Raw genomic sequence first — 27,650 nt, forward strand, 5'->3', positions numbered from 1 at the left:
TGTGGCAGCCAGGTCCGCGAGCCCCTCCCCAAACAACACTTCACCCTTGCAAGGTAAAACCTCCATATGCTTCTTTGAGTCTGCATCACCCGTCCATTGGCGGGTCCATAGAGCTCGTCTCGCAGAAATCGCCATGGCATTGGCTCTGGAACCCAGCAGCCCAGCGTCTCTTTGAGCGTCCCTCATATATAAGACTGCGTCTTTAATGTGAGCTAAGGTTAATAAAATGGTATCCCTGTCTAGGATATCAAGGCCAGCTGACAAGGTATCTGTCCATGCTGCAACCGCGCTACATACCCATGCCGATGCTATCGCCGGTCTGAGCAAAGCACCTGTATGCGCATAAATAGACTTTAAAGTAGTCTCCTGCCTGCGATCAGCAGGATCCTTGAGGGCTGCCGTGTCCGGAGACGGTAGCGCCACCTTCTTTGACAGGCGTGTTAAAGCCTTGTCCACCCTGGGAGAGGATTCCCAACGTACTCTGTCCTGTGCAGGGAAAGGATACGCCATAAGAACCCTTTTGGGAATCTGCAATTTTTTATCTGGAGTTTCCCAAGCTTTTTCAAATAACTCGTTAAGCTCATGAGATGGGGGAAAGGTTACCTCAGGTTTCTTTTCCTTATACATGCGCACCCTCGTGTCAGGGACAGAGGGGTCATATGTGATATGCAAAACATCTTTTATTGCAATAATCATACAGTGAATACTTTTTGCCACCCTTGGGTGCAATCTAGCATCATCGTAGTCGACACTGGAATAAGAATCCGTGTCGGTATCCGTGTCTACTATTGGGGACAGGGGACGTTTTTGAGACCCAGAAGGGCCCTGTGACCCAGTCCAATCCGAGTATTGACTCCTTGATTTCTCCCTGGACTCTGCTTTGTCCAGTCTCTTATGTAATGAGGCCACACTTGCATTTAACATATGCCACAGGTCCATCCAATCATCCGTCGGCGTTGCAGACTGAGACACACCACTCATTTGCTCCACCTCCTCCTTGGACGAGCCTTCCGCTTCAGACATGCCGACACACACGTACCGACACCCCCACACACACAGGGATATATCTATAGGGGGACAATTCCCCAACAAGGTCCTTTGGAAAGACAGAGAGTATGCCAGCACACACCCAGCGCCAACTGACACTGGAATAACCCAGACAGCGCTTTTATTTATATATATATATATATATATATATATATATATCTCAATGTTATACACTCACTGCGCCAATAATTGTGCCCCCCCCCTTTTTTCCAGCCCTCTGTCACCGAGTTCAGCAGGTGAGAGTCCGGGGAGCCAGCTTCTCTCCAGCTTCTGTGGAGAAAATGGCGCTGTTAGTGCTGAGGGATCAAGCTCCGCCCCCACCAGCGGCGAGCTTCGGTCCCGCTGTAATTTTCAAAAAATGGCGGGGGATCTCTACATTTACTGCCCAGCAGCCTAATGTGTCCTGAAATGCCAGTCCGGAGGTTTATTGCTGCCCAGGGCGCCCCCCCTGCGCCCTGCACCCATCAGTGCCCGTTCTGTGTGTGTGCGCGCTTACCTCAGTGAAGATCTGAAGTCTTCTGCCGCCTTGAAGTCTTCTTTTCTTCTTATACTCACCTGGCTTCTATCTTCCGGCTCTGCGAGGAGGACGGCGGCGCGGCTCTAGGACGAACGGCGGGGTGAGACCTGCGTTCAGACTCCCTCTGGAGCTAATGGTGTCCAGTAGCCTAAGAAGCAGAGCCTATCATTTAAGCAGGTCTGCTTCTCTCCTCTCGATCCCACGATGCAGGGAGCCTGTTGCCAGCAGTGCTCCCTGAAAATAAAAAACCTAACAAAATTCTTTTTCAGAGAAACTCTGGAGAGCTCCTCTGTAATGCACCCTATCTGCTCTGGGCACAAAATCTAACTGAGGTCTGGAGGAGGGGCATAGAGGGAGGAGCCAGTGCACACCCATACTAAAAGTTCTTTATAGTGCCCATGTCTTCTGCGTCTATACCCCATGGTCCTTACGGAGTCCCGAGCATCCTCTAGGACGTAAGAGAAATAACATGTGCAGAGAGTTAGATTTGGGTGGGTTATTTTGTTTCTGTGCAGGGTAAATACTGGCTGCTTTATTTTTACATTGCAATTTAGATTTCAGTTTGAACACACCCCTCCCAAATCTAACTCTCTCTGCACATGTTATATCTGCCCCCCACTGCAGTGCACATGGTTTTGCCCAACTGCTAACAAATTTTCTGCTACGATCAACACTGAGTTAAGCTCACTGTACCTGTATTTACCCTGTGCTATATTGCCAGGGCAACTTCTCTTACCAGTTAATTTGAGATTGAGATTCAAAAAGCTACTGGCCAATTGTCATTACATTCTTCAATGAGATTAATGACAGTAAGTCTCCCCCCCAATGTTTACTACTTTTCAGATCTCATATCATATATACATCTGTGATTTTTTCATTAGTAGCTAGTTATCTGTGATAACTTGTGTTTTAATGTTTTCACTCCCATTAACACATCATTTAGAAGAGAGATAGTTACCTCCAAACTGGCTTGGAACGCGCTACTCATAATATGGTCATGTGGCCCAGAGCGGGTAAGTATTGACAAGTGTATATAGAACATCCCAAAGTAGATAGCCGCAGGGATCAGCAGAAGTGCCAGGCAGCGTGCCCCTAAATGCAACACCACTGAAATCTGCAAGAGGAAGTGAGCAGGTGAAGGCACAGCCAATGGGCACAGGGTTCCTGGGCTGAATGTAACAAGTACGTACATTAGTCAGTTTGCGGTCACCAAGCAGCTGCCAGCTGTGCACACCAGCAATTCCTAAGATCAGAAGGTAGGAGAAGAGACCCATGTACTTGACCCTGAGCAGGAGATGAGAGAGTGTTACAGGGGCATAAACTCAGGAGCAGGTATGAGGAGAAAAGAGATTACTTACCCTACTGCGAAGGAGCAGGATATCCCGGTGAGAATCAGCCAGAACCACCAATACATGGAGAAGGGGCTGCAGGGAAAAATACTTATCCTTACAACATGTTCTGACTCCTGTGCTCCTGCACACAAACTTATAAGTCAGCTGTTGGTGGATTAGTGCTCACCTGATTTGCTGATAACGATGGAACTTTAAATAAGACAAGATGGCCAGAAGAATGAAGTTTATGAGCACAGACTCCAGAAGGATCAAGCGAGACTGAGTGATTAGAGCATTTTCTGCGGCAGGAACAAGATCAATGGAAAAGAAACCAGTGACAATATAAACATTCCTCAAGAGCCATTATCCATCTCCGCCATCTGGATCAGTGCCTGTCCTCCATATTTCCCTTCTAGAAGGAGAGCCTCCTGGCATCCGGCCTTATTCCCACCTCCCTGCCGGGAGAGGCAGAGGCGAGGGGGGGAAGGGATGCGTGCCGGTAGTAGGGCCGTGTGCCAGGAGGCATGGTGGAGTAGGGCCGTGTGCCAGGAGGCAAGGGCGTGGGAGTAGGGCCGTGTGCCAGTGGTAGGGCTGTGTGCCAAGAAGCTCTGGAGTAGGACTGTGTGCTAGGAGGCAAGTGTAGGGACAGGAGCTGGTAGTAGGACTGTGTGCCACAAGTCAGGCAAGTGGGAGTAGATACGCATGCTAGGAGGTAGGGACACGTACCGCCTCCTGGCACGCTACCCTACTCCCACCTCCCCCTTGCCTCCTGGCACACAGCCCTACTCCCAGCACAGAGACCTACTCCCACCACCAACCGCCCGCCTCCTAGTACACATCACTGCTCCCACCTCAATGCCTCCCGGCACGGGACTCTATCCCCTGCACGCGGCCCTACTCTTGCCTCCCGGCACGCGGCCCTACTCCCGCCTTCCTGCCCCCCCGACACGCGGCTCTACTCCCACCCTCCTGCCTCTCTCCTACCGGCACATGTCCCTTCACTCACATTCCTGCCTCCTGACACGGGGCCCTACACCCATCTCCTCGCCTCCTGGCACACAGCCCTACTACTGGCACAGGTACCTGCCACCCCCATACCCCCGCCTCCTGGTACACATCCCTACTCCCACTCCCGACACGGTACTCTACCCCCTGCACGCGGCCCTACTCCCACCCTCCTGCCTCCCGGCCCTACTCCCATCTTCCTGCCTCCTGACACGCGGCCCTAAACCCACCTCCCCGCCTACTGGCACGCAGCTCTACTCCCACCTCCCCTGCCTACTGGCACGCTGCCCTACACCCACCTCCCTTGCCAACTGGCACGCTGCCCTACTCCCACCTCCCCTGCCATCTGGCACGCTGCCCTACTCCCACCTCCCCTGCCATCTGGCACGCTGCCCTACTCCCACCTCCCCTGCCATCTGGCACGCTGCCCTACTCCCACCTCCCCTGCCATCTGGCACGCTGCCCTACTCCCACCTCCCCTGCCATCTGGTACGCTGCCCTACTCCCACCCTCCAACCACCTCTAGGCACACAGCCCTACTACCGACACGTGTCCCTACACTCACTTCCCCGTCTCCTAGCACACAGCCCTACCCCCACTCCCCTGCCACTACTCCCTCCTGGCATGCGGCCCTACTCCCACCTCCCCTGCCATCTGGCACGCTGCCCTACTCCCACCTCCCCTGCCATCTGGCACGCTGCCCTACTCCCACCTCCCCTGCCATCTGGCACGCTGCCCTACTCCCACCTCCCCTGCCATCTGGCACGCTGCCCTACTCCCACCTCTCCTGCCATCTGGCACGCTGCCCAACTCCCACCTCCCCTGCCATCTGGTACGCTGCCCTACTCCCACCCTCCAACCACCTCTAGGCACACAGCCCTACTACCGACACGTGTCCCTACACTCACTTCCCCGTCTCCTAGCACACAGCCCTACCCCCACTCCCCTGCCACTACTCCCACTCCCTCCTGGCATGCGGCCCTACTCCCCCACCCCCCCCCTCCCCTGGCACGCGGCCCTACTACCGGGACGTGTACCTACACTCACCTAGCTGCCTCCTAGCACACAGCTCTACTCCCGCCCCCTGCCTCCTAGCATGTGACCCTACGGCCACCCTCCCACTGCCTTCTGACACGCAACCCTACTCCCCCCGGCCACCCGGCACATGGCTCTATACCAGGCATGTCAGACTCGTGGCCCTCCAGCTGTTGTGAAACTACAAGTCCCAGCATGCTTTGCCAGCATACCTCCCACTGATCAGCTCGTAAAGTATGCTGAGACTTGTAGTTTCACAACAGCTAGCTGACCATGAGTGACATGCCTGCTCTACACGCACCTCCCTGCCTGCTACCAGAGCCTTACTCCCACCTCCCTGTCTACTTCTATCAGCTCCCAACTCCTGACATCTAGCCCTTCTATCATCTCACTGCCTTATGGCATGCACCACCTTTCCCTGGAACACAGCCCTCTGTGAATTTTGTTTCTCCCCACCTATACAACTTATTTTTTATCCTCCCAACACTGCACATCATTGATACACTGGCATGTATTTTCTGAGAAACATCAGCTTAAAAGAAACACACATGTTCTAACCACGTGTACATGTGACTCACCAAACAGAATCAGAACAGCAGCTGTGGTTCCAGCCCACACGGAGAATCCCAGCTCCACCACAATCTGATAGGCCAGCGGGACACACAGCCCCCCGGACACAGCAGGAAGCAGGCGCAGAGACCAAACAGGGACATTACTACTGTATTCTACAGGAAGAGACAAGGATACCTCAGAGTGTGCAGCGCCAGAAAGCAATATTACAAACTGAAACAACACCTTTCCGGCATTTATTATTAGACGTGTAATAGTGGCATACTATAAACATACTAAGCCAGGGCTTGACAAATTTTTCTAAAATCTAGGAGCCAGGATAAAAGTGTAGGAGCCAGAGCACTGTTGTCATCCGCTATTCCACCCCCGCAAACCCCCCCCCCCAAAAAAAAAAAAAAAACCCACTGAAACCCCTCACATTATTGAGCAGCTTCCCTCCACCCCACACAGGCAAACCAACCCCATGGTCACACAACTAAGGGACCCCCTCCCCCCTGGCAAAACTGCCCTCCGCAGCAATCCCCCGGACAAACAATCCCCCCACCTTATGGCCACATCACAACTCCCTCCGATGCCGCAATCCTTGGCCACGCATGGATGCTCTTATCAGAGAGCTCTATGTAGCTGGAGTTTGAAGACAGATAGCGCAGCAGGCCAGTACGGACAGGCACAGCACTCAGCGCAGGCTGGGACGGACACTCAGCACATGCAGTCCTGTGTATGAATTGGCTGCCACAATAGAGGCACGCCCATGAATCTCCGCCGCGGCTGAAGAGGATCGGATTCTTCCCTCCCTGCATAATCTGGTAGCGAGGCAGCAAAATCTAGGGGCCATGGCTACCTGGACCCTGGGATTTGTCGAGCCCTGTACTAAGTATAGATATGAGGGTACACACAATTCTATGCCATTTTCCGTTGTAAGATCCCTGTGGGGATTGGGATCGGCAGTGGAAAATATTGTGTATAGAAAAAATATTTCACACAATCATTGTGAATGGGCTGTTTTTTATGACGTACCTGCTCCAATTCTGTTCCACATGTAGTCACCTTTAAATCCACCAAGATATCCTAAAGAATGAAACAAAAAAAGTGATGAAATGAGAAAAATCATTCATGAATCATACCCTTAAGTAACAGCATTTACTTTTAACAGTAACAGTCTCTATTGTTTTTTATTTAGCTTTGAGTTACATTAGACTAACAACAGAAAAAAAATAAATGAAAATGTTACAGGAGGATCTGCTTACCTCCCAATGCCAAAAGCATGTGGCCTAATGGGGGTCCACTATCATCCAAGAAAAATATACGTTTCATGTACAGAGATATGAACTGGCCATAATATACCTCATCGAATCTGTGAAATGAGAGATATAAAATAGCAGAATAAGTGTGTCTGATACATAAACCCATTCCCATCCCATCAGCCAAGTGTGTAGACAGACCGGACAGAGCATCTCAGTACCCAGGAACGGCCAGCATACACTACATTAATGTCCAGCAATACTAAAACTTTACTTAAAAATAAATAAATGGCCCTACTAATGAAAAGGACAGGATATTTCGGGTGCAATTCAGTTCAGACGCATCACAGGCAAGATCTTCACTCATTCTTGGCATTCCAATAGATGTGCAGGAAAATGAGCATAGATTTTCTTTTACATTACCCAGTAAAATGCGCAGCTGTCCACTGCAGTGAGATGTCTGGCAGCTCAATGCGTTGAACTCAATTACTCACTCCATATCAGAGACTTGCTTTATTCAAAGACAAGACATGAGGAAACAGACACTGGGGCCAACTCAATTGTTTTACCCTACGGCTACAATAAGGGGGCACAAAAATAGGATTTTAATTACCTACCGGTAAATCCTTTTCTCGTAGTCCGTAGAGGATACTGGGGTCCACATTAGTACCATGGGGTATAGATGGGTCCACTAGGAGCCTTGGGCACTTTAAAAAATCAATAGTGTGCACTGGCTCCTCCCTCTATGACCCCCCTACCAGACTCAAGTCTAGGAAACTGTGCCAGAGGAGACGGACATATCCTGAAGAAGGATGAAACAGAACAGCGGTGAGATTCGAACCAGCACACACACACAAACAAGAGGAAAGCCATGCTAACAAAACTTGAACAGGAACAGCAACAGCTGAACCAACAACAATACTTAAATTAACAGTGCAGGAAGAAATGAAGCACTGGGCGCGCGCCCAGTATCCTCTACGGACTACGAGAAAAGGATTTACTGGTAGGTAATTAAAATCCTATTTTCTCTTACGTCCTAGAGGATTCTGGGGTCCACATTAGTACCATGGGGATGTACCAAAGCTCTCAAACCGGGTGGGAGAGTGCTGAGGTTCCTGCAGAACTGACTGACCAAACTGAAGGTCCTCAGAGGCCAAAGTATCGAACTTGTAGAACTTAGCAAACGTGTTAGAACCCGACCAAGTAGCTGCTCAGCAGAGCTGTAAAGCCGAGACACCACGGGCAGCCACCCAGGAAGAACCCACCGATCTAGTAGAGTGGGCCTGTACTTTAGGAACTGGCAATCCTGCCATAGAATAAGCCTGCTGGATAGTAAGCCTGATCCAGCGAGCAATAGACTGCTTTGAAGTAGGACACCCAATTTTCTTGGGATCATAGAGAACAAACAGAGTCAGATTTTCTGTGACGAGCTGTCTGCTTCATATAGATCTTCAAAGCCCTTACAACATCCAAGGACTTTGGAGGTAGCAGAGGTGTCCGTATTCACCGGAACCACAATAGGTTCGTTGATATGAAACGCAGACACCATCTTAGGAAGAAATTGCTGACGAGTTCAGCTCTATCCTCATGAAAAATCAAGTAGGGGCTTTGTGAGACAACGCCCCCAGTTCCGACACACGCCTTGCGGAAACTAAGGCCAATAGTGTAACGGTCTTCCACGTAAGAAACTTTACGTCAACCTCCTGTAAAGGCTCACACCATTCTGATTGTAGAAACTGCAACACGTTGAGATCCCAAGGTGCTGTGGGAGGCAGAAACAGCGGCTGGATGTGCAGAACACCCTTCAAGAACATCTGAACCTCAGGAAGCCAATTGTTTCTGGAAGAAAATGGATAAGGCTGAAATCTGGACTTTTAAGGAACCCAAATGTAGGCCCACATCCACACCTGACTGTAGAAACAGAAGAAAACGTCCCAGTTGAAATTCCACTGTAAGAAATGTCCTGTTTTCACACCACAAGACATATATTTTTTCCAGATATGGTGGTAATGTTTAGATGTAACCCTTTTCCTGGCCTGGATCAGGGTTGGAATAACCTTGTTCAGAATACCCTTCTGGGCTAGGATTTGATGTTCAACCTCCATGCTGTCAAACGTAGCCGTGTTAAGACTTGATAGACGAATGGCCCGTTGTAGAAGGTCCTCTCGAAGAGGCAGAGGCCTCAGGTCCTCTAGGAGCATCTCCAGTAGATCCGCGTACCAGGCCCTTCTTGGCCAGTCCGGAGCAAAGAAAATTGCTTGAACCTTATCCCTTTTTATTCTTTTGTGAATTCTGGGGATCAATGGAAGAGGTGGAAACACGGAAACCATCTGGTAGACCCATGGAGTCACCAGAGCGTCCACCGCCACTGCTTGTGGATCCCTCGACCTGGAACAATACCAAATGAGCTTCTTGTTGAGACGAGAGGCCATCATGTCTATTTGCGGAATTCCCCACCGACGTGTCAAGGACTCGAACACCTGCGGGTGGAGGCCCCACTCTCCTGGGTGGAGGTCGTGTCTGCTGAGAAAGTCCGCTTCCCAGTTGTCTACTCCCAGAATGAAGATTGCCGACAGCGCCACCGCGTGTCTTTCTGCCCAGAGGAGAATCCTCGTTACCTCTGACATTGCTGTTCTGCTCTTTGTTCCACCCTGTCGGTTTATGTACAATACTGCCATCACATTGTCCGACTGAACTTGAATAGCATGATCTTGAAGAAGATGCGATGCCTGTAGAAGGGCATTGTATATGGCCCTTAGCTCCAGAACGTTGATCGGAAGGATGGTTTCCTGACTTGACCATTTTCCTTGGAACTGTTCCCCCTGGGTGACTGCTCCCAAACTTCCGAGGCTTGCGTGTGGTTAGCAGAATCCAATTTTGAATCCCGAACCTTTGACCCTCAGTCAGGTGAGAAGTCTGAAGCCACCACAGAAGATAAACCCTGTTTTTTGGCGACAGACGCATCATCTGGTGCATGTGAAGATGCGATCCGGACGATTTGTCCAATAGATCCAGCTGGAAGGACCTTGCATGAAACCTTCCGTACTGCAGAGCCTCGTAAGAGGCTACCATCTTCCCCAGAAGGCGAATGCAGAGACGCACAGATATCAGAGTTGGATTTAGAACATTCCGCACCATTGACTGGATTACCAATGCCTTTTTCAACGGAAAGAATACCTTCTGTTCCTCCGTATCTAATATCATCCCCAGGAACGGAAGCCTAGGTTTTGGTTCCAGGTGGGATTTTGGTAGGTTCAGAATCTACCCGTGATCCTGGAGTAGTCGGATTGAGAGGACAATGCTGTCCAACAACCACTCCCTGGATGGTGCTTTTATCAGCAGGTTGTCCAGGTACGGTATTATGTTCACTCACTGCTTGCGGAGGAGAAACATCTCTGCCATTACCTTGGTGAACACTCTCAGTGCTGTGGAGAGGCCAAATGGCAGGACCAGGAACTGGTAGTGACAGTCCTGTAGTGCAAACCGAAGATAAGCCTGATGAGGAGGCCAAATTGGAATATGAAGGTACGCATCCTTGGTGTCCAGAGACACCAGAAATTCCCCCTCCTCCAGACCTGAGATCACCGCTCTCAGAGACTCCATCTTGAACCTGAAGACCCTTAAGTACGGGTTCAGTGACATGAGGTTTAAAATGGGCCTTACCGAACCGGTTTCGGTACCACAAACAGGTTGGAGTAATAACCTTTGTTTTGTAGTTGAAGTGGAACTGGGACAATGACCCGAGTTTGCACCAGTTTCTGAATTGCTGCCTGCAAAGTTATACCTGCTTCTGGAAAAGCTGGTAAGCCTGATTTGAAGAATCTGTGAGGTGGGAGTTAATGAAAGTCCAGTCTGTATCCCTGGGCGATAAGGTCTTTGACCCAGGGATCCTGGTACAATGTTGCCCAAATGTGACTGAAATAACGTAACCGGGCTCCCACCTGCCTGTCTTCCAGGCAGTGCGGTCAACCGTCATGCTGAAGGCTTTGAGGAAGCAGACCCGGAGGTCTGTTCCTGACAACCTGTAGCAGCTGGTTTTCTGGGTTTACCTTTATTGCCTTTGAAGGCTGTAGAAGAACCTTTGGGTTTGCCTTTAAACTTCGCTGTCCGAAAGGACTACAGAGTTGGAGCAGAGTAGCTTTTCCTAGCTGGTGGTGCTACGGAAGAAAGGTATGTAGATTTACCCGCCGTAGCCTTGGATATCCACGTATCCAGTTCATCACCAAAAAGGGCCTAGCCTGTGAATGGTAGGCTTTCCATGCCTTTCATGGAATCCGCAGTCCACTGGCACAGCCACAAGCCCCTGTGTGCTGACACTGCCATGGCAGTGGTGCGTGCTTTGAGCAAACCAATTTCCTTTATGGCCTCTACCATAAAGTTAGCAGAGTCCTGATTATGCGGTAGAAGAAAAATGATCTCCCACCTGGGCAAGGAATCTAATCCATCAATTAGGTTACCTGACCATTTAGCTATGGCCCTAGTGATCCATGCACAAGCAATAGTGGGTCTCTGAGCCACCCCAGCAGCTGTGTATAAAGATTTGAGAGTGGTCTCAATCTTGCGGTCAGCAGTGTCCTTTAAGGATGCTGCCCCAAGAACAGGCAAGACTATCTTACGTGACAACCTAGATACCGATGCGTCCACAATCGGCGGGTTTTCCCATTTCTTTTTATCCAGAGTAAAGGGAAAGGATGTAATTAACCTTTTAGGGATCTGAAACTTTTTTTCAGGATTATCCCAAGTTTCTGCAAACAGGGCATTCAATTCCTTTGATGCAGGAAAAGTAGCTGAGGATTTCTTTTTTACATTAAAATAAGATTTCTCCTCTACCTACACCACCTTGTCAGGAATGTCCAGGACATCTGATAGCTTCTATCAGGGCCAGTATTCCTTGTGACAGGACAGCATCCCCCCCACTCGCATCCACTTCACCCTCCTCTGGGTCTGATGTATCGTCATAAGTATCAGCCTGCATGAGCTGGGCCAGAGTACGCTTTTGTGGGCAAATGGCAGGGGTCTGAGATGCTGGTATGGGAACTGAATCTCTATTCATCAGGTCATCCATAGACTGCTTTAAGTATTGTGTCTCTTTCTCAGTATGGGATAATTTGGTAGAAATATTAGATATCATCCCTTTAATGGAATCAGTTCTGCCCCACTAGCCAGAGAATGTGTACTATTCTGGGTACATGGAAGTGAATCTCCGGGGTAGGACAGACACTCTGCTGTGCAGGAAACACAGTCCCTGGACATGGTAACGTGAAGGGACACACACCCTCCCACCCACACACAGAAGGTGAAAACACAGTTTAACCCACACAGAGCCCTCAGGAAAACACAAAAAATGTAGCCAGCCACACTGCGCCCTCTTGGCCAAGTAAGCTCAGCTGGGTCGCTACACTAAGTCCCTTAATAGGGTTTAGTATTTTACAACACCCCCCCTCCCCCCTTTTAAGACCCCCTGGTACTGCTGAGGAAACGTGGAGTCTTTGTGGAGGAGCTGCGCTTCCTTGTAATTCCTGTCAGGGTAAGCTGTAGAGGGAAAATAAGATTTTACTCACCGGTAAATCTATTTCTCGTAGTCCGTAGTGGATGCTGGGAACTCCGTAAGGACCATGGGAAATAGCGGCTCCGCAGGAGACTGGGCACAACTAAAAGAAAGCTTTTAGACTACCTGGTGTGCACTGGCTCCTCCCACTATGACCCTCCTCCAAGCCTCAGTTAGGATACTGTGCCCGGAAGAGCCGACACAATAAGGAAGGATTTTGAATCCCGGGTAAGACTCATACCAGCCACACCAATCACACCGTATAACTTGTGATACTATACCCAGTTAACAGTATGAAATATAACTGAGCCTCTCAACAGATGGCTCAACAATAACCCTTAGTTAGGCAATAACTACATACAAGTATTGCAGACAATCCGCACTTGGGATGGGCGCCCAGCATCCACTACGGACTACGAGAAATAGATTTACCGGTGAGTAAAATCTTATTTTCTCTGACGTCCTAGTGGATGCTGGGAACTCCGTAAGGACCATGGGGATTATACCAAAGCTCCCAAACGGGCGGGAGAGTGCGGATGACTCTGCAGCACCGAATGAGAGAACTCAAGGTCCTTCTCAGCCAGGGTATCAAATTTGTAGAATTTTGCAAACGTGTTTGCCCCTGACCAAGTTGCAGCTCGGCAAAGTTGTAAAGCCGAGACCCCTCGGGCAGCCGCCCAAGATGAGCCCACTTTCCTCGTGGAATGGGTTTTTACCGATTTAGGATGCGGCAATCCAGCCGCAGAATGCTCCAGCTGAATTGTGCTACAAATTCAGCGAGCAATAGTCTGCTTAGAAGCAGGAGCACCTATTTTGTTGGGTGCCTACAGGATAAACAGCGAGTCAATTTTCCTGACTCCAGCCGTCCTGGAAATATACATTTTTTAAGGCCCTGACTACGTCCAGTAACTTGGAATCTTCCAAGTCCCTAGTAGCCGCAGGCACTACAATAGGTTGGTTCAAGTGAAAAGCTGATACCACCTTAGGGAGAAACTGGGGACGAGTCCTCAATTCTGCCCTATCCATATGGAAAATCAGATAAGGGCTTTTACATGACAAAGCCGCCAATTCTGACACACGCCTGGCCGTAGCCAAGGCCAATAACATGACCACTTTCCACGTGAGATATTTCAAATCCACAGTTTTAAGTGGCTCAAACCAATGTGATTTTAGGAAACTCAACACCACGTTGAGATCCCAAGGTGCCACAGGAGGCACAAAAGGGGGCTGAATATGTAGCACTCCCTTTACAAATGTCTGAACTCCATGCAGTGAAGCCAGTTCTTTCTGGAAGAAAATCGACAGAGCCGAAATCTGGACCTTAATGGAACCCAAGTTTAGGCCCATAGTCACTCCTGACTGTAGGAAGTGCAGAAAACGACCCAGCTGAAATTCCTCTGTTGGGGCCTTCCTGGCCTCACACCACGCAACATATTTTCGCCAAATACGGTGATAATGGTTTGCGGTTACTTCTTTCCTGGCTTTTATCAGCGTAGGAATGACTTCCTCCGGAATGCCCTTTTCCTTTAGGATCCGGAATTCAACCGCCATGCCGTCAAACGCAGCAGCGGTAAGTCTTGGAACAGACAGGGCCCCTGCAGTAGCAGATCCTGTCTGAGCGGTAGAGGCCATGGGTCCTCTGATATCATCCCTTGAAGTTCTGGGTACCAAGCTCTTCTTGGCCCATCCGGAACCACGAGTATCGTTCTTACTCCTCGTCTTCTTATTATTCTCAGTACCTTTGGTATGAGAGGCAGAGGAGGGAATACATAAACCGACTGGTACACCCACGGTGTCACTAGAGCGTCCACCGCTATCGCCTGAGGGTCCCTTGACCTGGCGCAATATCTAATTTTTTGTTTAGGCGGGACGCCATCATGTCCACCTGTGGCCTTTCCCAACAGTTTACCAACAGTTGGAAGACTTCTGGATGAAGTCCCCACTCTCCCGGGTGTAGGTCGTGTCTGCTGAGGAAGTCTGCTTCCCAGTTGACCACTCCCGGAATGAACACTGCTGACAGTGCTAAGACGTGATTTTCCGCCCATCGGAGAATCCTTTTGGCTTCTGCCATCGCCATCCTGCTTCTTGTGCCGCCCTGTCGGTTTACATGGGCGACTGCCGTGATGTTGTCTGATTGGATCAGTACCGGCTGGTTTTGAAGCAGAAGCCTTGCCAGACTTAGGGCATTGTAAATGGCCCTCAGTTCCAGAATATTTATGTGTAGGGACGACTCCTGACTTGACCAAAGTCCTTGGAAATTTCTTCCCTGTGTGACTGCCCCCCAGCCTCGAAGGCTGGCATCCGTGGTTACCAGGACCCAGTCCTGTATGCCGAATCTGCGGCCCTCTTGAAGATGAGCACTCTGCAGCCACCACAGTAGAGATACCCTGGTCCTCGGAGACAGGGTTATCAGCCGATGCATCTGAAGATGCGATCCCGACCACTTGTCCAAGAGGTCCCACTGAAAGGTTCTTGCATGGAACCTGCCGAATGGAATTCTGCTTCGTAAGAAGCTATCATTTTTCCCAGGACTCGTGTGCAGTGATGCACCGATACCTGTTTTGGTTTCAGGAGGTCTCTGACTAGAGATGACAGCTCCTTGGCTTTCTCCTGCGGAAGAAATACTTTTTTTCTGTTCTGTGTCCAGAACCATCCCCAGGAACAGTAGGCGTGTGGTAGGAACCAGCTGTGACTCTGGAATGTATAGAATCCATCCGTGCTGTTGTAGCACTTCCCGAGATAGTGCTACTCCGACCAACAACTGCTCCTTGGACCTCGCCTTTATAAGGAGATCGTCCAAGTACGGGATAATTAAAACTCCCTTTTTTCGAAGGAGTATCATCATTTCTGCCATTACCTTGGTAAAGACCCTCGGTGCCGTGGACAGTCCAAACGGCAATGTTTGGAATTGGTAATGGCAATCCTGTACCACAAATCTGAGGTACTCCTGGTGAGGATGGTAAATGGGGACATGTAGGTAAGCATCCTTGATGTCCAGGGATACCATGTAATCCCCCTCCTCCAGGCTTGCAATAACCGCCCTGAGCGATTCCATCTTGAACTTGAATTTTTTTATGTATGTGTTCAAGGATTTCAAATTTAACATGGGTCTCACCGAACCGTCCGGTTTCGGTACCACAAACAGTGTGGAATAGTAACCCCGTCCTTGTTGAAGTAGGGGCACCTTGACTATCACCTGCTGGGAATACAGCTTGTGAATTGCCTCTAGCACAGCCTCCCTGCCTGAGGGAGTTGTCGGCAAGGCAGATTTGGGGAAACGGCGGGGGGGGGGGGGGGGGGAGACGCCTCGAATTCCAGCTTGTACCCCTGAGATACTACTTGAAGGATCCAGGGATCCACCTGTGAGCGAGCCCACTGATCGCTGAAATTTTTGAGGCGGCCCCCCACCGTAACTGGCTACGCTTGTGGAGCCCCCGTGTCATGCGGTGGACTCAGAGGAAGTGGGGTAAGAATTTTGATTCTGGGAACTGGCTGACTGGTGCAGCTTTTTCCCTCTTCCCTCGTCTCTGTGCAGAAAGGAAGCGCCTTTGACCCGCTTGCTTTTCTGAAGCCGAAAGGACTGTACCTGATAATACAGTGCTTTCTTAGGCTGTGAGGAAACCTGAGGTAAAATTTTTCCTTCCCAGCTGTTGCTGTGGATACGAGGTCCCAGAGACCATCCCCAAACAATTCCTCACCCTTATAAGGCTCTATGTGCCTTTTCAAGTCAGCATCACCTGTCCAGTGTCGGGTCTCTAATAACCTCCTGACAGAATGGACATTGCATTAATTCTGGATGCCAGCCGGCAAAAAATCCCTCTGTGCATCCCTCATATATAAGACGACGTCTTTAATATGCTCTTATGTTCGCAAAATAGTATCCCTGTGTGACAGGGTCACAGACCACGCTGCAGCAGCACTATCTGCAGGTCTCAGTCTAGTACCTGAGTGTGTAAATACAGACTTCAGGATAGCCTCCTACTTTTTATCAGCAGGTACCTTCAAAGTGGCCGTATCCTAAGACGGCAGTGCCACCTTTTTTGACAAACGTGTGAGCGCCTTATCCACCCTAGGGGATATCACCCAGCGTAACTTATCCTCTGGCGGGAAAGGGTACGCCATCAGTAACTTTTTAGAAATTACCAGTTTCTTATCGGGGGAACCCACGCTTTTTCACACTTCATTCACTCATTTGATGGGGGAACAAAACACTGCCTGCTTTTTCTCCCCACACATAAAACCCTTTTTTAGTGGTACTTGGGTTAAGGTCAGAAATGTGTAACACATTTTTTATTGCCGGGATCATGTAACGGATGTTCCTAGTGGATTGTGTATATGTCTCAACCTCGTCGACACTGGAGTCAGACTCCGTGTCGACATCTGTGTCTGCCATCTGAGGGAGCGGGCGTTTTTGAGCCCCTGATGGCCTTTGAGACGCCTGGGTAGGCGCGGCTGAGAAGCCGGCTGTCCCACAGCTGTTATTTCGTCATCCAGCCTTTTATGTAAGGAGTTGACACTGTCGGTTTATACCTTCCACCTATCCATCCACTCTGGTGTCGGCCCCACAGGGGGCGACATCACATTTATCGGCATCTGCTCTGCCACCACATAAGCCTCCTCATCAAACGTGTCGACACAGCCGTACCGACACATCGCGCACACACAGGGAATGCTCTTACTGAGGACAGGACCCCACACAGCCCTTTGGGGAGACAGAGAGAGTATGCCAGCACACACCAGAGCGCTATATAATTTAGGGATTAACACTATATTGAGTGAATTTTTCCCAATAGCTGCTTGTATATACAATATTGCGCCTAAATTTAGTGCCCCCCCCCCTCTCTTTTTAACCCTTTGAGCCTGCAAACTACAGGGGAGAGCCTGGGGAGCTGTCTTCCAGCTGCACTGTGAAGAGAAAATGGCGCCAGTGTGTTGAGGGAGATAGCTCCGACCCTTTTTCGCGGACTTTTCTCCCGCTTTTTTAAGGATTCTGGCAGGGGTAATTATCACATATATAGCCTCTGGGGCTATATATTGTGATTGTTTTGCCAGCCAAGGTGTTTTTATTGCTGCTCAGGGCGCCCCCCCCCCAGCGCCCTGCACCCTCAGTGACCGGAGTGTGAAGTGTGTATGAGGAGCAATGGCGCACAGCTGCAGTGCTGTGCGCTACCTTGGTGAAGACAGAAGTCTTCATGCCGCCGATTTTCCGGACTTCTTCTTGCTTCTGGCTCTGTAAGGGGGACGGCGGCGCGGCTCCGGGACCGAACACCAAGGCCAGTTCCATGCGGTCGATCCCTCTGGAGCTAATGGTGTCCAGTAGCCTAAGAAGCCCAAGCTAGCTGCAAGCAGGTAGGTTCGCTTCTTCTCCCCTTAGTCCCTCGTTGCAGTGAGCCTGTTGCCAGCAGGTCTCACTGTAAAATAAAAAACGTAAAATATACTTTCTTTCTAAGAGCTCAGGAGAGCCCCTAGTGTGCATCCAGCTCGGCCGGGCACAAAGATCTAACTGAGGCTTGGAGGAGGGTCATAGTGGGAGGAGCCAGTGCACACCAGGTAGTCTAAAAGCTTTCTTTTAGTTGTGCCCAGTCTCCTGCGGAGCCGCTATTCCCCATGGTCCTTACGGAGTTCCCAGCATCCACTAGGACGTCAGAGAAAATGGCACTGGTGGGCAGCTGGATCCGCTCCCGTAATGGCGCGCGGCTTCACTTTTTTTTATACTGGCCTGAGTTCTTAGTGTGCTTAACAGGGGGTTAGAACCCCTGTTAAGTATATTGGCCAGTGTGGTAATCATTGGTGGCCCAGCGCGCCCCTCACAGCGGGACACACTTATTTGCAGGTCCTTCTGAGCACCAAGGAGCGCAGCCTGCATCAGCGCTGTGCTCCTACCCTTGTGCCGCCATTCCCTCCGGTGACCCGCTAACCGGGACGCCGGCGTTGTACTCACCACTCTTCTATCTTCTGGGTCTGTTAGGGGTGGCGACGTAATGCAGGTGGGTACGTTCGCCGTGGTGGGTCTTACGAATGACTCCCTCAGGAGCTCAGTGTCCTGTCGACGGAGAAACGGGACCATTAACTCTGTAGGAAGTTGGGCCGTTCTCCTCCCTAAGTCCTACGAAGCAGGCATGCTGGTGCCACCCAGCAGTGCCTGTAAAATAACAAACAGAAAATAAATGCAGAAAACTCTTCAGGAGCTTCCCGAAGCGTGACCGGCTCCTCCGGGCACATTTTCTAAACTAAGTCTGGTAGGAGGGACATAGAGGGAGGAGCCAGTGCACATTATTGATTTCTTAAAGTGCTCAAGGCTCCTAGTGGACCCATCTGTACCCCATGGTACTAATGTGGACCCCAGTATCCTCTAGGACGTAAGAGAAAGAGCAATTCACTTGATGCTCCGTTCAGATGCCCAGTAGCCGTGGGGATGATTATCTATCTCTTCTAGCAGACCCATGAACTAAGTGAAGAAATGTGTGCTAAGTCGACACTTTGGGCATCCAAACTCGCGTTCAGACACCCAAAGCAGGACTTTAGACAGGTTTAACCATTTTACGTGGCTAAACTTTGTCTGTTTGGGTATGATATGCGCGTTATGCATCCAAACATCAACTGAACTGTGACAATTGTTTGGGTGTCTAAACATATTAGACACCCAAAACAATTGAATTGGCTCCACTGTGCGGTAATGTATAAATGAATGACGCTATTGTCCTCTCGTGTATGGAGGAGTTTACTTTGTTTTTTCCTAGGCCCTGTGAACAGCAATTCAATCCCACTTTTATGAATAAATGCAGTCATAAAATAAGATTTTACTCACCGGTAAATCTATTTCTCGTAGTCCGTAGTGGATGCTGGGACTCCGTAAGGACCATGGGGAATAGCGGCTCCGCAGGAGACTGGGCACAACTAAAGAAAGCTTTAGGACTACCTGGTGTGCACTGGCTCCTCCCTCTATGACCCTCCTCCAGACCTCAGTTAGGATACTGTGCCCGGAAGAGCCGACACAATAAGGAAGGATTTTGAATCCCGGGTAAGACTCATACCAGCCACACCAATCACACCGTATAACTCGTGATACTATACCCAGTTAACAGTATGAAATATAACTGAGCCTCTCAACAGATGGCTCAACAATAACCCTTTAGTTAAACAATAACTATATACAAGTATTGCAGACAATCCGCACTTGGGATGGGCGCCCAGCATCCACTACGGACTACGAGAAATAGATTTACCGGTGAGTAAAATCTTATTTTCTCTGACGTCCTAAGTGGATGCTGGGACTCCGTAAGGACCATGGGGATTATACCAAAGCTCCCAAACGGGCGGGAGAGTGCGGATGACTCTGCAGCACCGAATGAGCAAACTCTAGGTCCTCCTCAGCCAGGGTATCAAACTTGTAGACTCTTGCAAAAGTGTTTGAACCCGACCAAGTAACAGCTTGGCAAAGATGTAAAGCCAAGACCCCTCGGGCAGCCGCCCAAGAAGAGCCCCTTTCCTCGTGGAATGGGCTTTTACAGATTTAGGGTGCGGCAGTCCAGTCGCAGAATGTGCCAGTTGAATCGTGCTACAGATCCAGCGAGCAATAGTCTGCTTAGAAGCAGGAGTACCCAGCTTGTTGGGTGCATACAGGATAAATAGCGAGTCAGTTTTCCTGACTCCAGCCGTCCTGGAAACATATATTTTCAGGGCCCTGACTACGTCCAGTAACTTGGAGTCCTCCAAGTCCCAAGTAGCCGCAGGCACCACAATAGGTTGGTTCACATGAAAAGCTGATACCACCTTAGGAAGGAATTGGGAACGAGTCCTCAATTCTGCCCTATCCATATAAAAAAAAATCAGATAAGGGCTTTTGCATGACAAAGCCGCCAATTCTGATACACGCCTGGCCGACGCCAAGGCCAACAGCATGACCACTTTCCACGTGAGGTATTTTAGCTCCACGGATTTAAGTGGCTCAACCCAATGCGACTTCAGGAAATCCAACACCACGTTGAGATCCCACGGTGCCCTTGGAGGCACAAACGGGGGCTGAATATGCAGCACTCCCTTAACAAAAGTCTGAACTTCAGGCAGTGAAGCCAGTTCTTTTTTGGAAGAAAATGTACAGAGCCGAAAACTGGACCTTAATGGAACCCAATTTTAGGCCCATAGTCACTCCTGACCGTAGGAAGTGCAGAAATCGACCCAGTTGAAATTCCTCCGTTGGGGCCTTCCTGACCTCACACCAAGCAACATATTTTCGCCATATGCGGTGATAATGTTTTGCGATCACATCTTTCCTAGCCTTAATCAGCGTAGGAATGACTTCCTCCGGAATGCCTTTTTCCTTTAGGATCCGGTGTTCAACCGCCATGCCGTCAAACGCAGCCGCGGTAAGTCTTGGAACAGACAGGGCCCCTGCTGCAGCAGGTCCTGTCTGAGCGGCAGAGGCCATGGGTCCTCTGAGATCATTTCTTGAAGTTCTGGGTACCAAGCTCTTCTTGGCCAATCCGGAACCACGAGTATAGTTCGTACTCCTCTCCTTCTTTTATTCTCAGTACCTTCGGTATGAGAGGCAGAGGAGGGAACACATACACCGACTGGTACACCCACGGTGTTACCAGAGCGTCCACAGCTATCGCCTGAGGGTCCCTTGACCTGGCGCAATATATTTTTAGCTTTTTGTTGAGGCGGGACGCCGACATGTCCACCTGTGGCCTTTCCCAATGGTGTACAATCATTTGGAAGACTTCTGGATGATGTCCCCACTCTCCCGGGTGGAGGTCGTGCCTGCTGAGAAAGTCTGTTTCCCAGTTGTCCACTCCGGGAATGAACACTGCTGACAGTGCTAACACATGATTTTCCACCCATCGGAAAATCCTTGTGGCTTCTGCCATCGCCATCCTGCTTCTTGTGCCGCCCTGTTGGTTTACATGGGCGACCGCCGTGATGTTGTCTGACTGGATCAGCACCGGCTGCTGTTGAAGCAGGGGTCTAGCCTGACTTAGGGCATTGTAAATGGCCCTTAGTTCCCGAATATTTATGTGTAGGGAAGTCTCCTGACTCGACCATAGTCCTTGTAAGTTTCTTCCCTGTGTGAATGCCCCCCAGCCTCGCATCCGTGGTCACCAGGACCCAGTCCTGTATGCCGAAGCTGCGGCCCTCTAGAAGATGAGCACTCTGCAGCCACCACAACAGCGACACCCTGGCCCTTGGAGACAGGGTTATCAGCCGATGCATCTGAAGATGCGACCCGGACCACTTGTCCAACAGATCCCACTGGAAGATCCTTGCATGGAACCTGCCGAACGGATTTTCTTCGTAAGAAGCTACCATCTTTCCCAGGACTCGCGTGCATTGATGCACCGACACCTGTATTTGTTTTAGGAGGTCTCTGACTAGAGATGACAACTCCTTGGCCTTCTCCTCCGGGAGAAACACTTTTTCCTGTTCTGTGTCCAGAACCATATCCAGGAACAGTAGACGCGTTGTAGGAACCAGCTGCGACTTTGGACTATTCAGAATCCAGCCGTGCTGTTGTAGCACTTCCCGAGATAGTGCTACTCCGACCAACAACTGCTCCCTGGACCTCGCCTTTATAAGGAGATCGTCCAAGTACGGGATAATTATAACTCCCTTTTTTCGAAGGAGTATCATCATTTCGGCCATTACCTTGGTAAATACCCTCGGTGCCGGGAACAGACCAACGGCAACGTCTGGAATTGGTAAGGACAGTCCTGTACCACAATTTTGAGGTACTCTTGGTGAGGAGGGTAAATGGGGACATGCAGGTAAGCATCCTTGATGTCCAGTGATACCATGTAATCCCCTTCGTCCAGGCTTGCAATAACCGCCCTGAGCGATTCCATTTTGAACTTGAACCTTCGTATATAAGTGTTCAAAGATTTAAATTTTAGAATGGGACTCACCGAACAGTCTGGTTTCGGTACCACAAACATTGTGGAATAGTAACCCCGGCCTTGTTGAAGGAGGGGTACCTTGATTATCACCTGCTGGAAGTACAGCTTGTGAATTGCCGCCAGTACTACCTCCCCTTTCTCCGAGGGCAGCAGGCAAGGCTGATTTGAGGTAACGGCGAGGGGGAGTCGCCTCGAACTCCAGCTTGTATCCCTGTGATACTACTTGCAGAATCCAGGGATCCACCTGTGAGCGAGCCCACTGGTCACTGAAGTTCCCGAGACGCGCCCCCACCGCACCTGGCTCCACCTGTGGAGCCCCAGCGTCATGCGGTGGACTCGGATGAAGCGGGGGAAGATTTTTGATCCTGGGAACTGGCTGTCTGGTGCTGCTTTTTCCCTCTTCCCTTGTCTCTGTGCAGAAAGGAAGCGCCTTTGACCCGCTCGCTTTTCTGAAGCCGAAAGGACTGTACCTGATAATACGGTGCTTTCTTAGGCTGTGAGGAACCTGAGGTAAAAAAAATTCTTCCCAGCTGTTGCTGTGGATACGAGGTCCCAGAGACCATCCCCAAACAATTCCTCACCCTCATAAGGCAGAATCTCCATGTGCCTTTTAAGTCAGCATCACCTGTCCACTGCCGGGTCCCTAATACCCTCCTGGCAGAATGGACATTGCATTAACTTTGGATGCCAGCCGGCAAATATCCCTCTGTACATCCCTCATATATAAGACAACGTCTTTAATATGCTCTATGGTTAGCAAAATAGTATCCCTGTCTAGGGTATCAATATTATCTGACAGGGTATCAGACCACGCTGCAGCAGCACTATCCATGCTGAGGCAATTGCAGGTCTCAGTATAGTACCAGAGTGTGTATATACAGACTTCAGGATAGCCTCCTGCTTTTTATCAGCAGGCTCCTTCAAAGTGGCCGTATCCTAAGACGGCAGTGCCACCTTTTTTGACAAACGTGTGAGCGCCTTATCCACCCTAGGGGATATCTCCCAACGTGACCTATCCTCTGGTGGGAAAGGGTACGCCATCAGTAACTTTTTAGAAATTACCAGTTTCTTATCGGGGGAACCCACGCTTCATTCACTCATCTGATGGGGGAACAAAACACTGGCCACTTTTTCTCCCCAAACATAAAACCCCTTTTTTGTGGTACTTGGGTTAATGTCAGAAATGTGTAACACATTTTTCATTGCCGAGTGCAACGGATGTTCCTAGTGGATTGTGTATATGTCTCAACCTCGTCGACACTGGAGTCAGATTCCGTGTCGACATCTGTATCTGCCATCTGAGGTTGCGGGCGTTTTTGAGCCCCTGATGGTCTTTGAGACACCTGGGCAGGCGTGGGCTGAGAAGCCGGCTGTCCCATAGCTGTTACGTCATCCAGCCCTTTACATAAGGAGTTGACACTGTCGGTTAATACCTTCCACTTATCCATCCACTCTGGTGTCGGCCCCACAGGGGGCGACATCACATTTATCGGCATCTGCTCCGCCTCCACGTAACCTTCCTCCTCATAAATGTCGACACAGCCGTACCGACACACCACACACACACACAGGGAATGCTCTGACTGAGGACAGGATCCCACAAAGTCCTTTGGGGAGACAGAGAGAGAGTATGCCAGCACACACCAGAGCGCTATATAATGCAGGGATTAACACTATAACTGAGTGATTTTTCCCCAATAGCTGCTTGTATACACAATATTGCGCCTAAATTTAGTGCCCCCCCTCTCTTTTTAACCCTTTGAGCCTGAAAACTACAGGGGAGAGCCTGGGGAGCTATCTTCCAGCTGCACTGTGAAGAAAAAATGGCGCCAGTGTGCTGAGGGAGATAGCCCCGCCCCTTTTTCGGCTGACTTTTCTCCCGCTTTTTTTATGGATTCTGGCAGGGGTATTTATCACATATATAGCCTCTGGGACTATATATTGTGATTTTTTGCCAGCCAAGGTATTCATATTGCTGCTCAGGGCGCCCCCCCCCAGCGCCCTGCACCCATCAGTGACCGGAGTGTGAGGTGTGCATGAGGAGCAATGGCGCACAGCTGCAGTGCTGTGCGCTACGTTGGTGAAGACCGAAGTCTTCTGCCGCCGATTTTCAGGACCATCTTCATGCTTCTGGCTCTGTAAGGGGGACGGCGGCGCGGCTCCGGGACCGAACGATCGAGGTCGGGTCCTGTGTTCGATCCCTCTGGAGCTAATGGTGTCCAGTAGCCTAAGAAGCCCAAACTATCTCCAATCAGGTAGGTTCGCTTCTTCTCCCCTTAGTCCCTCGTAGCAGTGAGTCTGTTGCCAGCAGATCTCACTGAAAATAAAAAACCTAAAATATACTTTCTTTTCTAGGAGCTCAGGAGAGCCCCTAGTGTGCATCCAGCTCAGCCGGGCACAAGATTCTAACAGAGGTCTGCAGGAGGGTCATAGAGGGAGGAGCCAGTGCACACCAGGTAGTCCTAAAGCTTTCTTTAGTTGTGCCCAGTCTCCTGCGGAGCCGCTATTCCCCATGGTCCTTACGGAGTCCCAGCATCCACTTAGGACGTCAGAGAAATAATAATTCTCTTTACAGTACTTGAACATAATAATTACCCTTCCAAACATACTTTTCTGCGGATGATATATTTGAAATTAGGGGACCCAGGATACTTTTCACCTTTTACTTTAACCCTACTTTAAGTGTCGTTGTTCTGAAATGATTACTACTACATTGGTCTCTAGTCCAAGGAAGAGATCAGGAGATATGTTACTATGGAAACATGACATTGTTACTCGCAATTGGCTGGACTATGAAGAGGACTTACACAACAGCTTGCGGGTAAGAAAGATTCCATAGGCGGCTGAGAATTCCCATGATGGTCAGAGTCACCAGGATCAGATTAATTTCCAATGTAACCACAAATGGGGACTTCCGGGAGACGGACATCCTGCATGGGGTGGAGGAGGACTACCTGCAAGAGGAGACAATACCACCGGATATATACAAGTTATTGCTCTCGGTTATCAGCTATTACAGACTGAGGGAAGGCTGGCTGCAGTTTCTTTCAATGGGATTACAGGCAAGAAGTCTGTTGTGCATTGGAAACATATCCCCCAACCCTTGATCACAACTTTACATGTCTATCCGAGGCTGGCATTAGTATATACATTATAGATAGGTTATATCGGCCTAGTATGTTATACATATATCACCCAGTTAGTATATGATCATTTTCGTCTAGGGATGGACATTAAATCTTGAATTATGGGTAATATAAATATTTAGGGAATGATATCCAATTGATACAAGTAATTTGCTATATCAGCTGGATGATAATTGCACCAATAGAGAAGCGGTCTGTGAATGAAGACTTCTAACGATTATATACAAGATTGAGTTCCTCCTATTAACTGCACCACATTGATAATGCAAGCAACAATCTCACATGCATCTAAACTTTCCATCCGGACCTTTCAGTTGTCCATCCCTAGTCTCCCCCAAGTACCAATACTACAAATATGGCAGAAAATAGGATTTGAATACCTACCGGTAAATCCTTTTCTCTTAGTCCGTAGAGGATGCCGGGAACTCTAAAAGGACCATGGGGTATAGACGGGATCCGCAGGAGACATGGGCACTTTAAGACCTTGAATGGGTGTGAACTGGCTCCTCCCTCTATGCCCCTCCTCCAGACTCCAGTTATAGAACTGTGAACAGGGAGACGGACATTTCGAGGAAATAATTTATTGTTTAAACACGGTGAGCGTCATACCAGCTCATGCCTCAAACATGTTGCAGAAAGTGGCATTCAATAGAACACCAGCCGACGGCATGAAAAACAAACAGCAATATGCTGACCGAAAATGTAACACAACCTGTGTGTAAACACAACCAATAATAGCATACCGCATGCCATGGCATGAATAACGTCAGCAACAGACTGACTGAAAAGAAACACAACAACATGAGTGTAACCACAACCAATGACTGCAGATACAGTACGCACTGGGACGGGCGCCCAGCTTCCTCTACGGACTAAGAGAAAAGGATTTACCGGTAGGTATTAAAATCCTATTTTCTCATACATCCTAGAGGATGCTGGGGACTCCAAAAGGACCATGGGGTAAATACCAAAGCTCTAGAATGGGTGGGAGAGATGCGGATAACTCTGCAGCACCGATTACCCAAACAAGAGGTCCTCATCAGCCAGGGTATCAAACTTGTAGAATATTTGCAAAATAGTTTGAGCCCAACTAAGCAGCTGCTCTGCAAGGCTATAAAACCGAGACCCCACGGCAGCCGCCCAGGATGAGCCCACCTTCCTGGTAGAATGGGCCTTCACCGATTCCGGTAACGGCAATCCAGCCGTAAAACGAGCAAGCTTAATCGTATTCCAGATCCAGCATGCAATAGTCTGCTTGGAAGCAGGAACCCCAATCTTGTTGGGAGCATATAGGATAAAACAGATCCTCCGTTTTCCCGATCTGAGCCAATCTGGCAACACAATTTCAAATTTCAGACCACATCGACATACTTCGATGTCGCCCAGGCGTCAGTAGCCACCGGCACCACAATAGGTTGTTCAAGTGAAACCGATGAAACCACTTTTGGCAGAAACTGCTGCCAAGTTCTCAAAACCGCCCTATCTTCATCGAAGATTAAACAGGGCTCTTGTGAGACCAAGCCGCCAATTCAGACACCCGCCTTGCGGATGCCAAGGTCAACCGCATGACCACTTTCCAAGTGAGGAATTTCAACTCAACCATACTGAAAAGTTCAACCAAAGAAATTGCAGGAACTGCAACCCCACGTAAAGATCCCATGGCGCCACAGGGGCACAAAGGAAGGAAGGATGGATGTGCAAGACTCCTTTTACGAAAGCTTGAAACTCTGGAAAGGAGGCCAATTGGGGTTTTTTTAGAAGAAAACCGATAAGGCTGAAAACTGAACCTTAATCGAGCCCAACCGAAGAACGCATTCACGCGATCTTACAAGAAAAGAATGGAGAAAACGATCCAACTGGAATTCTTCCGTAGGAACCTTCTTGGATTCACACCAAGACACAAAATTTTCTCCAAATATGGTGGTAATGTTTTGACGTTACTTCTTTCTTGACTGAAGAATAGGGATGACGTCACTGGGAATACCCTTTTCGGCTGGGATCCGACATTCAAATTCCAAGTTGTCAATGGAAACCGCGGTAAGTCTTGGAACACACAAGGCCCCTGCTATAACAGATCCTCTCGCAGCGGAAGAGGTCAGGGATCTCCTATGAGTGATTTCTGAAGATCCGGATACCAGCCCTCCTTGACCAGTTTGGAACAATGAGGGTCACCTGAACTTTTGTTCTTCTTATAATCTTTCACATCTTTGGAAAGAGTGGAAGTGGAGGGAACACATAGACCGACCAAAACACCCACAGTGTCACTAGGGTGTCCACTGCTATTGCTTGAGAGACCCTCGACCTGGGACAATATTTC

General features: G+C 49.5%; 1 protein-coding gene across 4 annotated transcripts in view; it reads right to left on the bottom strand.

The window, feature by feature from the left end:
* Positions 1-27,650, bottom strand: part of POMT1 (protein O-mannosyltransferase 1) — a 191,574-nt gene that overhangs the window by 73,895 nt on the left and 90,029 nt on the right. For all 4 annotated transcript variants that reach the window (XM_063936870.1, XM_063936871.1, XM_063936868.1 and 1 more), the window contains 8 exons: positions 24,995-25,141; positions 6,753-6,859; positions 6,523-6,573; positions 5,514-5,660; positions 3,083-3,194; positions 2,923-2,988; positions 2,755-2,848; positions 2,523-2,678 (listed from right to left, as the gene is read on the bottom strand). In XM_063936870.1, coding sequence (XP_063792940.1) covers positions 2,523-2,678; positions 2,755-2,848; positions 2,923-2,988; positions 3,083-3,194; positions 5,514-5,660; positions 6,523-6,573; positions 6,753-6,859; positions 24,995-25,116 — 855 coding nt within the window. In that variant the 5' untranslated portion in view covers positions 25,117-25,141. The remainder of the gene's footprint in view (positions 1-2,522; positions 2,679-2,754; positions 2,849-2,922; positions 2,989-3,082; positions 3,195-5,513; positions 5,661-6,522; positions 6,574-6,752; positions 6,860-24,994; positions 25,142-27,650) is intronic.

The sequence above is a fragment of the Pseudophryne corroboree genome, chromosome 8, assembly GCF_028390025.1.
Source record: "Pseudophryne corroboree isolate aPseCor3 chromosome 8, aPseCor3.hap2, whole genome shotgun sequence".
In the NCBI taxonomy this organism is placed as follows: Eukaryota; Metazoa; Chordata; class Amphibia; order Anura; family Myobatrachidae; genus Pseudophryne; species Pseudophryne corroboree.